The 15,185-nt window shown below is 46.9% G+C and overlaps 1 protein-coding gene across 2 annotated transcripts in view; it reads right to left on the minus strand.

The window, feature by feature from the left end:
* The window catches only part of HJURP (Holliday junction recognition protein), a 42,215-nt gene extending 39,012 nt beyond the window's left edge, over window positions 1-3,203 (minus strand). The window contains exons 1-2 of one of the 2 annotated variants that reach the window (XM_075908304.1): window positions 2,763-2,926; window positions 1,992-2,058 (exon numbers count right to left, since the gene is read on the minus strand). In XM_075908304.1, the coding sequence (XP_075764419.1) occupies window positions 1,992-2,022 (31 nt within the window). In that variant the 5' untranslated portion in view covers window positions 2,023-2,058; window positions 2,763-2,926. Of the gene's footprint in view, window positions 1-1,991; window positions 2,059-2,762; window positions 2,927-2,997 lie in introns of those variants that run through there. The other variant, XM_075908300.1, reaches the window with a different exon arrangement.
* Between the last annotated feature and the right edge of the window lie 11,982 nt (window positions 3,204-15,185).

Raw genomic sequence — 15,185 nt, forward strand, 5'->3', positions numbered from 1 at the left:
GGCGCTGTGTAGTAATTTTTGTGGTCAGAAGGGGGTCGCCATGCAATTAACCAGGTATAAGTTGTGAATAGAAGTTACAAAAACCAGACACATTACCAGCCATTGCAAATTCACACATCAATTGTGGCAAAAGTGTAAACACACAAAAAATCCCAACTGTAATCCTAGACTCCTGAAAATATATATATTAAGATTATAAAAGCCTTTACAAACAAACAATTTAAATGTTATATCAGAACTATTTAAGAACTAACCAATAATCCATCATACAACGGGATTTTTCAGGACTCTCCTCCATGTCCATCTGTCCGTCTCTTTCTCTCTCTTTCTCCTCCCTTCTCATCCTCCTGCCTCCCCCCTCTCTCTCTCAGCTCCTCCCCCTCCATCTCTGTTTCTCTTCTCCCCCTCCTGCCTCTCACTCTCCCTTTCTCTTCTCCTCCCCCTCCTGCCTCTCATTCGGGGGGCCGCGGAGCCCAAACTGCTGTTTGGACTCCGCACTCCCCGTGTGGGAGCAAGCAGCGCAAGCGGCTGTTTGGGCTCCACGCTCCTCATGCAGCACGGGGAGCGTGGTGCCTAAACGGCCGCTTGCGCCACTTGCTCCCCTGCAGCGGCCCGGCGCAGAACTCAGCCGAGCGCCACGGCAGGAGGCAAGACCGCCCCCCAGACGTTGGGCTACTATATATATGATTGATATTTTTGCAGCATTTTACATCTGCCACTAGAGATGTAAATGAGTAGTAGACTACCGATTAATTGATAAGCCTACTACGCCACTGCTCCCCTGTACCAAGAAGCAGCAGAGCGAAGTGGGGAGGGGGCGGTAGAGGCTGTCCCAAAGCCCCAGCCCATGGGGAGCTCGGATAGGGGCTGCTGCTCCAAAGAAGCCTCCTCCTCCCCCCAGCAGCCTCTGTCCGCAGGGAGCACGGAACTCCCGCAGATGGGGCTGTTGCCACTTCACGCTGTTACCACTGTATCAGAGGCAGCAGTGTGGGATAACAGGCAGCTGATCTGAACAGGGATCTGTTTTTTAAACTGGATCCCCTCGCAGACCACCTACCGCCTGGTACCCTGTGCTGCTGCCTCTGATACAGAGGCAGCAGTGCAGGGTGAGAGGGGGCACCCCAACAGTGGGCCTGGATTGCATGCTAGCCCCATCCCTGTGGACTATAAAATAGTTGAGTAACCGATAAGAATTCATGTGGTTTCTCAACTATTCAGTTACTAATATCTAACATCCCTAATGCACACAATAGTTAAATTAACCCGATAAGGCACAGGGGTATCAATTCTCATTTGACAGGTGATAACTGTAACAGAGCAGTTCTTTGCTGCAAATAACATGTTCAAACCGCTAGGCAAGAATACCTATTAAATTGTAGAACATATGATATTTTAGAGATCTCAGCTTTTCAGGTTAGATGCATATTCATGTCACCCTTCTAACAGATGAAAGCTTTTATGAGATGCTAGAAAAACAGGACTTCCCCCAATCTCAGTGCAGTAACTGAAATTAACCATGTGCTGTCACAGTGAAGGAAAAGTTTTGTTAATATAAACTCATCAGACAGATCTTGTAAATGTTTTGAAGTTTCATGTAACAGCTATTGGGTCTCATCTTCATTCTTTTTACTCACTTAGTTTCTTTCCTTTAAACTCTCCTTCCATCTTAATATTTGTTCTGTACAACTCACTATAGTATTAACTATTGTTATCTTGAGTCCTAATAACTTTTTTTGTCTAAATAATGACTAAAATTGTTGCTTGCTTTTAACCTTCACCCAGAGGCAGCGAACACACATTGAAATTTACATATGGCTTTGATGGGACTACTCTGATGAGTAAACTACAGCAGAAAAACTGAACCTTTTGTAGGATCAGGGATATAGGATGAAATCTTTTTGCCCAGAAATCATCCAGTCCTATTTATGTAAATATGTACACTGTTAATAAGTATAAAAAAGGAAAACATTGATATTTTATGGAATACTTACCATCGGGTGTATCATAAGTCAATGACTCCATAGAGACAAGTAAATCATCTTCAAAAGGATAATTGTACTATTAAAAATAAAGACCATTTTAAACCGTTAGAAACGATTGGTTAAATTTCTAACAGGAAAGTCATTACTTAAAGTTCAAAGATTTTCATAAACTTGGTTTAGGTTGAAAAACATATGAAGAGAGACCTTTATTTTAGCAAGTATTTTAAAGTCAGCAATGACTCTTTCACATTAGATAAAATTTATCTTACAGGATATCAATACTGCTGCTCCAGGTCGTAACACTAAATTGACAAGTGTACAGGAGCAAATGTGCACAACTGTCCCTTACAGGGCGTCTATCCACCTTGTTCTGAAGGAACTGGTTTGGGGCAGTGTGACTGGCAGGATGAGAAAGCGCATTTACCACTGTATGGGATTTCCGAGCACGGTTAGAGAAACAAGGGCACATTGCACGTATATTTGTGAAGCTGATCCCTAAATGGAGAGCAGACGCTCAACGGACCGGATGTAGCCCGCGGGAGCCCCTGTCCCTGCCAACAGCGTGGGAGCGGCCAGGACTTGCTTGTTACCCCGGGCTGAGCAGCCACCTACAACATCCCCGCGCGGCGAATTAAAGCCACGAGCCTCCTCCAATTACCGCCCAAATCCGCACGTAGCAGGCACCTGGTCTGCCCAGGGCGACGACCCGCCGCGGGCTGGGGTAGGAGCGGGGGGGGGGGGGGGTTAGCGCCGCTTCGCAGCCCCGGACGCGCCACCCACCCCTACGCCTCAAGTCTCGCCGCTCCACGGCACGCGGGGGCCGGGCGGGGCCGCGCGCCAGTGGCTCTGCCGGCGCAGGGGGCAGCGGGAGCGTTTGGCCAACGGTGGAAAGCCGGCCCGGGCCGTTTCTCCCCCCCCCCGGAGCGAGCCACCGCTCAGAACGAGCTCGCGACGCCCCCCCCCCCCCCGTAACGCCGCACGGGTGGGCTCAGGCCCCGCCCCTCGCCGGCCTCACGGTCGTTATGATCCGCTGCAGGGAGTCCACGAAGCGCGCGTTGCTGCGGCGCAGGCTCTCGTGCAGCTCCATGGCGGGGCGCCCCCCCGCGCGCATTCGCCGCTCCCCGGCCTCGTCATCCAGCCTCCCTCGCGGCCGATTCAAACTTTCGCGCCGCCTTCCGCAGCGCCCGGCCGCTCGATTGGAAGGTTGGCCCTTTGTCGCGCTAGTCGGAGCGGCCAATCAGAGTCGCCGGAGAGCCTGGTTTCTCCTTCCGATTGGCTGCCGCATCCGCACGTCCCCGCCTTCTTCCTTCCGCTGCTCCAGGCCAGAGCTCCCCAATTGGACGCGGGGCATGGAACGGACAAGGATGGGATAGGGGGGCAAGATCGCTCTTCTACCTAGCAACACTAGCCCACGGTGAGCGCCTATTGGAGGCCTCATGCTGGTGGCCTCCTATTGGTCAGCGTGGGCCTGAGTACAGTAAATTCTTGTCATTCGCGCTGGGGGCGTTCCGGGGACGTGCGAGAACACCGGGCGCAGGGAGAGCGGGGAGCTTGCGGCTCCCGGGCTGCTGGGGGGCGTGAGGAGGGGGGAGGAGGGTCCTTACCACTGCTGCCATCCCACAATAGGCCGCCCCCTAGGCCGGGGGCTGGGGGGGGGGGGGGGGGGAGAGATACTCGCAAATGAATGAAATCAGGATTAATTATGAGCATCTCCTGTATTTTTTTACAAGTCTCTTCCTGCTCCTGAGGCCAAGACGACACTGGCACGTTAGTGCACAGCACATCCGCCCCCTGCACTGTCACTCTCACCGTTTGCACACTGACCAAGCACGTAGGCTATGTCTACACTCGCGGCTTCTTGCGCAAGAACATCTTGTGCAGGTGTTCTTCTTCAAGAACTCTTGCGCAAGAAAATGTCCACGCTGCCAAGTGCGAGCTGTGCTTTTGCGCAAGAGCGCCCATGCCAGTGTGGACGCTTTCTTGCGCAAGAAAGCTCTGGTGGCCATTTTAGCAATAGGGCTTTCTTGCACAAGAAATCCCTGCTGAGCGTCCACACTGCCCTCTTGCGCAAGAGCTCTTGCGCAAGAGGGCTTACACCTGTCAAAAAAGAGCATAGTTCTTGCGCAAGGAGCCCTCTCTTACCACGCCATACTGTAAATTTACTTGCGCAAGAGCGGGCAGGCACTGTGGACGCTCTGCAGATTCTTGCGCAAGAACGGCCGTACTTGCGCAAGAACCGCGAGTGTAGACATAGCCCTAGGGTACGTCTAGACTACAGGGTTTTGTCGACGTAAGTTTTGTCGACAGATACTGTTGACGAACCTTCTGTCGACATAGAGCGTCTAGACACATTCAGTTCTGTCGACAAAGCAAGCTGCTTTGTCGACAAAACCCTGTAGTCTAGACACAACCCTACAGGCAATAACACCTTCTGTCGACAGAACTCTGTCGACAGAAGGTGTTATGCCTCGTAGAATGAGGTTTACCAGCGTCGACAAAACTGCTGAGTTCTGTCGACGTTATGTCGACAGAACTCAGCGGTAGTGTAGACACAGGTATAGTTTTGTCGACAAAAGTCCACTTCTGTCGACAAAACTCAGTAGTCTAGACACACCCTTAGTGTGCACGAGCTCTGCCATTAGTGTGCTCTAGCTTAACCACCTAGGCTACATCTACACTGCAACACTTATTTAAAAATAACTAGCACTATTCTGAAAAAACTAAGTCTGCCTCTGCACAGCAGGCAGTTATTTTGAAATAGCGTCAAGTACTATCAAGCTGGAAGACTTCTTACTCCGATTCCTGTAACCCTCTTTGTACGATGAGTAAGGGAAGTCAGAGGAAGAGTGCTGTGTTTTGAAATAAGTGCAGTGTAGATGCTCCCTATTTCGAAATAAGCTATTTTGAAATAAGATACGCAATTGCCATAGCTCAATTTGTGTAGCTTATTTCCAGGTAAACCCTACAGTGTAGATGCGCCCATAGATGAGAAGCCTGGAGATTCCTGCACGCTGGACAGAGCGCTGAGGTGCAGATGTGAACTAGGGATGTTAACGACTAGTTGATTAGTCAACTATACGATAAGCAAATGCTTATCAGATAGTCAACACACTAGTCGACCAGTTGCTTCCCTCCTTTGCTGCCTCTATCAGAAAGAGGCACTAGCAGGGAAGTGGAAGAGAAGGGAGCGCTTCAAAGCGGCAATGCTGCACGGAACCCAGGGTCAGCTGGGGACTCCCCTGCTGATGCCAGGCTACATGTGGCGCTGCCACTTTGAACTGCCACTTTGAAATGCCGCAGGGAGCATGGGGCCAATGGGGGACTGTTTGAGTTCTTCGCTGGCCTGGTGCTCTGTGCAGTGCTTTCGCCTTTTAAGTGTATCAACAACCCCGGGGCTGTTGTTACACTTCAAAGGCGAAGGTGCCGTCATTGATTAATCAAATAGTTGATAACCATTGCATCGCCTATTCGATTAGCCAATTAATCTAAATTTAACATCCCTAATGTGGACACCATGGTGTAGTACTGCTTCCTGACTGGCGTCCGGCACCCTTCCCACAATTCCTGTTCTTTCCTTTTTGGTCATCTGTTTGCACTCTACCACCCTGCTGTCTAGTGACCAACCCTCAGACCTACCCTTTGCCTTCTTTTGGAAATTTGAAAGTCTGCCTGCTGTTTGCTTGGTGGATTGTTGGGTGTTCTCAGTGCATCTTTCCAGGTAGGCATGCCTGCTCCATACACCAAAGATCCCCTGCTTGGAGTCATGCTAAGGTGCGGGACCGCATCAGAGTTTGGGGAGAGGAGGCAGTCCAGTCCCAACTGCCAAATATACTTTTGGAATTGTCATTTCCAGCTCCAGCTGTAGGAATTATGATCTCAAGACCAAAAGGGGCCATGACCGGGACCCATTGGAGTGCAGGGTCAAAGTGAAGGAGGTACAAAATGCCTATCAGAAGGGCATGGTAAAAAACTGCCACTTTGATGCTGTGCCCAAGACTTGCAGATTCTACAAAGAGCTGGATGATGTACTTGGAGGCTTACCCCATCTCTGCTCCGAAGTCCATCGTAGATACTTTGTGGGTTCAGGTGCCATCCAATAGTGGGCTGAAACAAAAGGAGGAAATCATAGATGAGTGTGCTGAGGAGGAGGGGGAGCCAGAGCCAGGATAGGACTTGGCATCCAGAGATGCTTGCAGTCAGGAAGTGTTTTGTACTCCTGATGAGGTGAGCCAGTCGCAGCACTTGGAGGCTGCAGATGATGCACCTGGTAAGAGGACTGGGTCTCAGGAAGTGCTCAAGCAAGTTGCTGGGCATGGGAGAATTACAGAAAGGAGGTTTGGTTCTGTTGCCGTTACCAGCACAGGGTGATTAGATGCTGAATAGTGCCTTGATGCAATCTTTTATTTGTCAGTAATCTGCCATGCACCTGTGTAAATTTGCTGGCAAAGCAAAAATGGTCATTGTCACCTGAAGACTGATATTCAATCACCACTGTACCATCAGTGGCCAGGGGAGGAGGGAGCAGGGAGAGGGATCACTGCACAAAGACAAGCTGCATATGGCTTGGACAGAAACCACAGTCAAGTAAAATAGCCTCCTTTGCTTTCTTACTCACTGTAAGCAGAAAAATGTCTTCCAGAATGAACACTCCCTGTGGAAATGAGTGGCCATTACCCCCTCGCTCCTCCACAGTGCTCTTCCCAAGTCACACCTGTCCAGAGTACAGTATGGCTCTGTGTTATTAAAAAACCCTGCTCCCCGGCATGAATGAGAATCCCTGCCCTGCTGCAACAAGGTATTTTCCTTCCCTGGCAGTGAACTCACCATTGTGGGGTTCCTCTATCTTATATGCACTATCTCCAGGACAGTCAGTTAATGCTAGGTATGTGAACAGTGCAAGTGATTCAAAGGGGTTGGGGCAGTACCAAAGGCATAGCAAGGGTATTATGCGCCCGGGGGCAAAGGCAAAGTTCCCCCCCCCCAAACCTGGCGCATGCTGAGACGGACCCTGGGCGAGGTGGGGAGCTTGTACCACATCTTACCCCACTCCCTCTAGTTTGGGGCCAGGCCCCTGCATGTACTAGCCCTTCGGCAGAGGTGGAGGGTAAGGCTGGGGCCAGGGAGGTGGCTCCAGCCGGCAGCAGTAGGCAGAGGAGGAGCAGGCAAGCAGAGGGATGATGGAGAGTGGAGGGGCACTAAATTGGTGCCCCACTAGCAGGGCACCTGGGCCCCACTAGCATGGCAAATCCCCCCCTGCCCTCCTCACTACACCACTGTAAATAATCCACATCTTAGAATATTTATTGTTTAATGAATTACTTATTTTACTAACTACAGACAAATATACATTATAAAGTTTTGGGGGTTTACATTCTGTTAAATAATGTTTTCTCTTTAATTTGTTCATATCCTGGTCTCATTAGGTTCACGTCTTTTACATTAAAAATGCCAAATTCTTAATATATGTAAGTTTTATAAAACACAAGAGAAATAAATGTTATACAACCTAAATATGAATTTCATCACTATATTTTAATCAAGCATTGAAAACCACTGTTATAGCAAACTCGTTGCTTTAATAAATAAAAGGTAAAAAAGATTGAGCATATCAAATTTATTTTAAGCAATCTGTAATGCTTCCTAACTGCTGAGTTACTTACTAGTTAACCCAGTTGTTTTTCATACTGTCACACAGCAGTAAACTACATCATAATTATGAATGGCTCATTGAAAGTGGGCTCATTGAAAGAAGACTGGACCTATGGATGGTCCCTCTTTGAAGGTGAATGGTGGAGCATTAAACCAACATCCAGAAGAAGGTGCCATAGACGAATAACTGCATATGCATATGATGAATTTCTGCATGAGAGGAAAGACACTCTACATCTCTAAGGCATCTTGCAGTCAACATGGGAGCACTGATCCGGCTCCAACCCTCCCCCACCAAACTAATCTGGCCAGCAGTTAGGTGGAACAATTATTGGTAAAAAACAGACATGGTGGGTGTGTGCTGTATCATATGCATGTAAGTGTTGACTGCTATATGTGTGTATTACCAATAAATGTGGCATTTTGCCTTTTTCCCAAAAAAGATCCCATGCAGTACTGTTAAGTACAACACAACCATTCCTGCCCCAAAGCCAGCCCCCCCCCATACACTCACCCCTCCTCCCCCAGAACAAGGCACCCCCAGTGCCGGGGGGGAGCACGCCCCCATTCAAATCGCTGCCCCCAGAGCCAGGCACCGGAGGAATGTACCTTTAAAAGCACTGCTCTTCCCACCCAGCTGGCTGCTTCAGCTCGCAGTATGTAGAGAGCCAGCAGCAGCTCCCAGGTCTGATTCAAAGTGTCAGGTGGGCAAGAGCAGCGTGTGCTCCGGTCCCACCCCAGCCCAGCGCCCCCCTAGCATGGCGCTCGGGGGAAACTGTCCTCCCCCACCCCACCTTCTCTACACCTCTGGGCAGTACCATGTCTAGTATTAACCTCTGTAATGTTGCAATTGTGCCTTGATACAGCTGATCTTGGATTGTCAGTCGAGGTCCTAACACTTGCCAAGGGGCTCAAAAAGGTTAGGAAGCAATCCTGAAGGGCTAGAGGAATTTTTGCATGATGTCCTAAGTCACGCTGCCCTTGAACATGAAGAATTGAGGGAGTGGAGGGACAGTGAGAGGAGAAACCATAAGTAGAGCATGGAGTGACTCCTAAACATTAGAGAGTGGCAAGTGGACACGCTGTAGGCACTGTCACAGTAGATGGAGCAGCTGCATGATCTCCCACCCCCACAACTGATGTCCCAAAACTGTTTTCCATACACCCTACATCACTGCCAATGCAATTTGGAAACCAACCTGTCTCCGGGTGGCACCTGCTACACTCTCCACGCCTGCCAACTTCCACCCATTCAGATTCCCACAGGCTCTCGATTCACTCCATACCCATCCACATGTAGTTTAGGTCTGATTAATTGCAGGACCCCTTGCACAGCACATCAAATGGTACAGCTGCATATGAAACTTGGACATATACAAACCTGTGAAACTCTCAGGGCATGCCTCATCTTCTGCCTTCCCCTTGCCTCCCTTCCTGTCTCCCATCCAGTGCAAATGTTTCATGGTTCACATGTCCTACATTTATGACTGTGTATAATAATTGAAATTAATGTGTTTCAAAGCAATCTTTATTACATTATTTGAAAGCAAGCAAGTGTACCCAGCAAAGCTACGGTCGCTGTATTACTAAGTTCAGCACACGGACCAATCAGTATAATTCCCTAGCAATGCAGCCACTGCACTCCCATGCCTGGCAATAAGTTTTACTGACTTTCAGCATCAAATTGCTGCTTCAAGGCCTTCCTGATCCTTATGGTCCTCACTGTGCTCTTCTAATAGCCCTGGTCTCTGGCTGTTCAAACTCGGCTTCCAGGGACTGAGCCTCAGCGGTCCAGCCCTGAGTGAAGCTTTCATCTCTCCCTTTGTAAATATTATGGAGGGTACAGCACATGACCATAACCTTAGGGTTGTTATGAGCCAGGTCCATCTTCTCTTATAAGCAATTCCAGCAGGCTTTCAAATGGCAAAAAGCACATCCATAGTCATTCTGCATCTGCTCAATCTGTTATTAAAACATTCCTTGCTGCTATCAAGGCTCCCCATGTATGGCTTCATGAGCCATGGTATTAAAGGCACGGCAGGGTCTCCCACAGTGACCTTCTGATCTGGAAAGAAAATCCCCTCTTGCAACTTCCTGAACAGGCCAGAGTTCCAAAAGATGTGAGCCTCATGAACCTTTCAGGATTAACTGGTGTTAATATCCATGCAACTCCCATGGTGATCCACAAAGGCCCGAAGAACCATGGAGAAATATCCCTTGCAGTTAATGTACTCGGGGCGGGCTAGATGGTCTGGTGCCATTGGAATATGCATGCCATCTATTGCCTCACCACAATTTGGGGAACCCATCCATGCAAAGCCATCCACAATTTCATGCACATTACCCAGAGTCATGGACTTTCGGAGCAGGATGCAGTTGATGGCCTTTCACACTTGCTTCAGCATGAGTCCAGGGATTGACTTTTCCACTCCAAACTGGTGACCAAGTGAAAGCTTTCTGGCATAGTGGCTCTCATTCACATGTCCTTGTGCCACAAGGTGGCGGGGGGGGGGGGGGGGGGGGGCAGCTCAGCACACAGACCCATGAAAGTGGTTTTCCTCATCGGAAGGTTTTGCAGCTACTGCTTTTTAACCCAGGCTTGTATAATGATGTGATCCCACCACTCAGTGCTTGTTTCCTGAGCCCAAAAGTTGGGACCGGCCCACAACATTTTGGCATCTGAGGCAGGGAGCTCAAATGACACCCCCATGCCTCCTCTCTGCACCAGCAGCAGACTCAATTTTCTATATTCTGGATCCTAGTGGCACCCCCCCCCCCCCCCCCCTACAGTCTGGCACCTGAGGCGGCCGCCTCAGTTTGCCTCATGGTAAGGCCAGCCCTGCCAAAAGTGGTGTTCCACTGTGATCAGCACCTCCTGTGTCATACGTATGCTGCTTGGACTCATCATCACTGTGCAGCTTCAGGAATAGCTTGACTGCCATGCATGATGTGCTAGTGAGACATTTCAGCATTTTCATTAACAACTGAGGATCCATTCCCTCAGACCAAGGAGTTGATGGCGCCAAATGTGGATGGAAGCACAGCGGTTGCTGGGATGTGAGGCGATGCTCCATGGGACATTGGGGCAGGACCCAGGATGCCCTTGCCCTGCCCTCTGCCTTCCCACAAACCTCCCCACAGAACCCTACTCTTGCCCTGTGAACCACTGACAACTATTCTCTGAGAACAGTTATCTACCCAGTTATGCATCTACCTTATAGTAGCCCCATCTAGGTTATCCTTGGTCAGTGAGGACCCAGGGTTCAGAAGTACATCTGTGTGAGTTCACCTCCCACATTGGGAAGAAGGCACCTTGCTTGCCACCATCTGAATGCTTGCTCTGGCTGACTGCTCTGCTGCTATGGCTCTTTTCCACTGTCTGCCCAGCCAGCCATGGTTCCTTGCCATTTTGCCAACCACTCGTTCCTCTCCACTGGCCACTTTGCTAGCTGCTTATTCCACCATCTGCCTCACCAACTATTTGTTTGCTGGGTGACTGTTTGACAGACAATTGTCAGTCCCCTTCTGCTGCCATGTTTCTCTCTCTGAACTGTGCAGTTCAGTCTCTTATTTTCAGCTCTTTGCAGGCTGGCAGAAAAACTGCCCCATCACAAGTGACTTCAGCTCTCATTTCAGAATAACAAAGTCTCCTAACATAGTCTTTGTAGCTCTTTCTTTGAACAGTGGAAAGGAACAGGTTAAACCAGACTTGGGATTTTTAGGCTGTGTCTTTCGACAAAGGGTTGTAAATTAGGCACTTCAAAATTGTAAATGAAGCCGGGATTGAATTTCCTGCACTTCCATTTGCATAATTGCATCATGGTGCTCTTTCGAAAAAGCGCTAATTCAAAAGTAAAACCGTGGTGTAGATGCGGTTCTTTCAAAAAGAGAGGGCTTTTTCAAAAGATCCCGTAAACCTCGTTTTTTGAGGTTTACAGGATCTTTCGAAAAAGGCTTCTATTTTCAAAAGAACCGCGTCTAGATTGCGGTTTCAATTTCAAAATAGCACTTTTTTGAAAGAGCGCCATAATGTGATTATGCAAATGAAGCGCAGAAAATTCAAATCCCGGCTTCATTTGCAATTTTGAAGTGCCTAATTAACATCCTTCTGTCGAAAGAGGGATGTAGTCTAGACACACCGTGAAGGAGAGAGTCCACATCTTCTGGCAATGACTCTTGTCCCCAAACCCTCTCCCTGTCACAAGGCTCTGGTATTCGAGCCCATAGCTTAATGAAGTCCTTTCAACTGTGGAGCAATTGCGACCCCTTTATCTGGGATCGGTTAAGCACAATTCTGTTCTCCTTTATTCAAACAGTGAAGACAACATCGAGAACAACATTTTGCTACCCTTGCACTCACTATACTACAATGATTTATAATCCAACGCCAGTCAAAGTTGACCACTTTGAGCAACACCTCTCTGTCTGCTGGATCTCCAAGCAGAGTAGATGTGTTCTTGTAAAAATGGTTTGCTCCTGAAGTCTCTTTCCCACCCATCTAGCTATCGGGGGAGACTTCATTCAAACCATGCTTGCATGAAATGAAGGACTGGAGTCCAGGAAGAGTGAAGATAGCCCCAGGGTTCATGCGGGTGAATACTGCCCTGGAGAACTGGATTTTATCCCTGCCTCTCTCACAGGGTGCTGGACAATTAAATACAATTTAACTTCTCACACATAGTCACCATGTTTTCCTTATGTTGGATGCTCAATCAGAAATAGCTAGAGCCAGATTGGCAGATGTGCTGAGTATACAGTTGCAAATAAAGTTGACTGCAAACATGCTTTGAATATATCACATATAAAAATACCAAGTACTCTTGAAAAACATTCAAGATCTATGTATATTAAGCTGGACTCTCAAAATTAGCGGACACCTGACAACTTATGGCCTTAGTCTCTCTGAGCTCCAGTTTTCCATAGTTAAATGGGAATAGTAATACTGCTTGTGCTCACTGGAGTGTTGTACAAATTAATTAATGTATGTGAAGCCCTCAGCAACCCAGGAGGAAATAATTTTATATTTTGGATGGTGTTTACTAAACAAGACCTCAGGACACGTACTGAATGAGAAGAGAAAAAGAGAAATATTGAATAACTAATCAAGACTCTGAATGAGGCATGTGATCATGTAACTAAAGACCATCATACAGCATAAGCACTGGGAGGCTGAATTAAGGCTGCTCAGATTGTCTTAAAGCATTTCCAAACTTTTAAGTGCTTGACTTTGTACCATTAACATTTGTTTGACTTTTTTTGAAGTAGTTTTGTATTATGAGTGAGCACTAACCTAGAAAAATAGAGTATGCTCTTGTCATTCTAGTATCATCAACAGAAGATCAGCCATCCAGCACAGTATAGCCGGTAGTTAATTTTGGCTGTTTTGAATTCATGCTATATTTCACAGGAATGACAGGAGCACTCAATTACAAAGGAATTCTTCTACAACCCATGTGAAAGAATGAGGGCTGCATTCTGCAATTATGCACAGAGCTCTTGTATGCCAGAAGTCACCTGTTTAATTATGCGTAACCAAAGCTTCCAACCTGAGTAACCTTAGGATTCATGAAGTCAGCAAACATCAGGTTATGCATGGTTGACAGTCCTGTGCCCAGAGAATGTGCTTCTTTAGACTACAAAATAAGGTAGTGCTGTTGAGGAAAACAAATGAGAAAAAGAGAAGAAAGAAAAATGATTTAAAATTAAAGCTATTTTCAAAGAGAACCTAAGCAGTATGATGATTTTGGATAAAGCAGTTCTGTAGAATTCTGGGATTACCTGTAAATTAGTATATATAATCCACATCCATGTATAACATGCACTCATGTATTACCCATGTTTTTTCTTTCATGTGTAAAAAAAATCTTAGATTACTCTCGGATGTACATAATCCACAGGTAACGAACCGCAGCTGAGGCCACTGAGCAATAAGTACTACCCTATTACCAGTATATAAACCCTATGAACCACACTGTTTTAAAACCTCTTCAGTTTATAACAAAATATTTGTAAGGATGCCTAAGCGCAAATCATATACTTCCGATTTTAAATTATCTGTTCTGATATATGCAAAAGAAAATAGCAATAGAGCAGCGGGGAGAAAATTTTCCATCAACGAAAAGTCTGTTCAGGAGTGGAGAAAAGAAGAAGCGGAGATTGAGAAATTAAATCCTTGGAAAAGAGCGCGCTGAGGAAAGAAAGCCAAGTGGCCAAAACTAGAAGAAAACCTGGTGAAGTGGGTTCTTGAACAGAGAGATAGCCAACATACAGTGTCAACGGTAGCCTTAAAGCTCAAGGCTCGACTTATTGCTGTGGAGATGAAAATTGATGATTTTAAAGGGAGCTCAGGTAACTGGGTTTAAAAATTTATGAAAAGAAACAACCTTTCAGTTCGAGCACAGACATCTGTTGGGCAACGGCTTCCTGATGAATGATTTTAAATATTTTGTCCATAAAGAAATTAACCAGCTGGACTTGAAATCAAATAACGTCATTAACATGGACGAGGTACCCATGTCCTTCGATATACCCGCAACTCAGTCTGTTGCAGCAACTGGAGTGAAGACAGTTGGTGTAGCAACCACAGGTCATGAACGCACCTGTTTTACAGTTGTCTTGGCATGCATGGCAGGTGGTGAGAAATTAAAACCAATGGTAATTTTTAAGAGGGTGATGATGCCTCGAGGAAAAACTACCAGCCGACATTTCTGTGGTCTGTAACAAAAAGGGCTAGATGAACACAGGTGAAGAAGACGTGGACAGATAGCTGCTTTCATGCATGAAAAGGAGGTTTTCTTAATTCAAAATCTCTGCTACTTTTACATGCCTTGGCCACCCATAAAGAAACTTCGGTTCAAAAACATATCAAGGCCATGGGAGCACATATTGCCGTAATTCCAGGTGGATTGACCTGCAAGTTGCAACCACTTGATGTGGCTGTCAACCACCCATTCACATGCTTCATCCGTGAGGAATGGGACAATTAGATGACAAACGGGGAGCACACCTCCACTCTGGCAAGTCGACAGCACCGTGCAACTTACGTGGAAGTTTGCAAATGGGCACTGGCAGCTTGGGACAGAATAACACTGGTTACTATTCGCAATGGATTCCATAAATGTGAAATTCTTCTGCACGTTGACTTGTTTAGCTCTGAATGCGACTACGACAGCGATTCTGATGCAGCATCACAGACCTCAATCGTCACCAAAGCACGCCTAGCCAAGGTTATGGATGTTTTTCAAGACAGCGAGTATGATGAAAGTTTTGACAGTTTTGAAAACTTAGACACTGAAGAGGATGCTGCTAGTTATGACTCAAGTGATGTAGAACATACATATTCAGCATGCAGCATGTATTATTTATTTCATGACAATACATAGATGGATTTTTTTTTAAACCTTAATTTTTTAAAACTGTATTACAATTTATTTATTTTTTTAGGAGCTTCACAGTAAGTAATGTTTTAACTGTTAATGTATTTTAATGTATTTTAGTATACACAACAACACTGCTGCTGTTATTAAATTGATATTAAATCGAAGATGCTGCTTT

The sequence above is a fragment of the Pelodiscus sinensis genome, chromosome 1 (genome assembly GCF_049634645.1).
Source record: "Pelodiscus sinensis isolate JC-2024 chromosome 1, ASM4963464v1, whole genome shotgun sequence".
Classification (NCBI taxonomy): Eukaryota; Metazoa; Chordata; order Testudines; family Trionychidae; genus Pelodiscus; species Pelodiscus sinensis.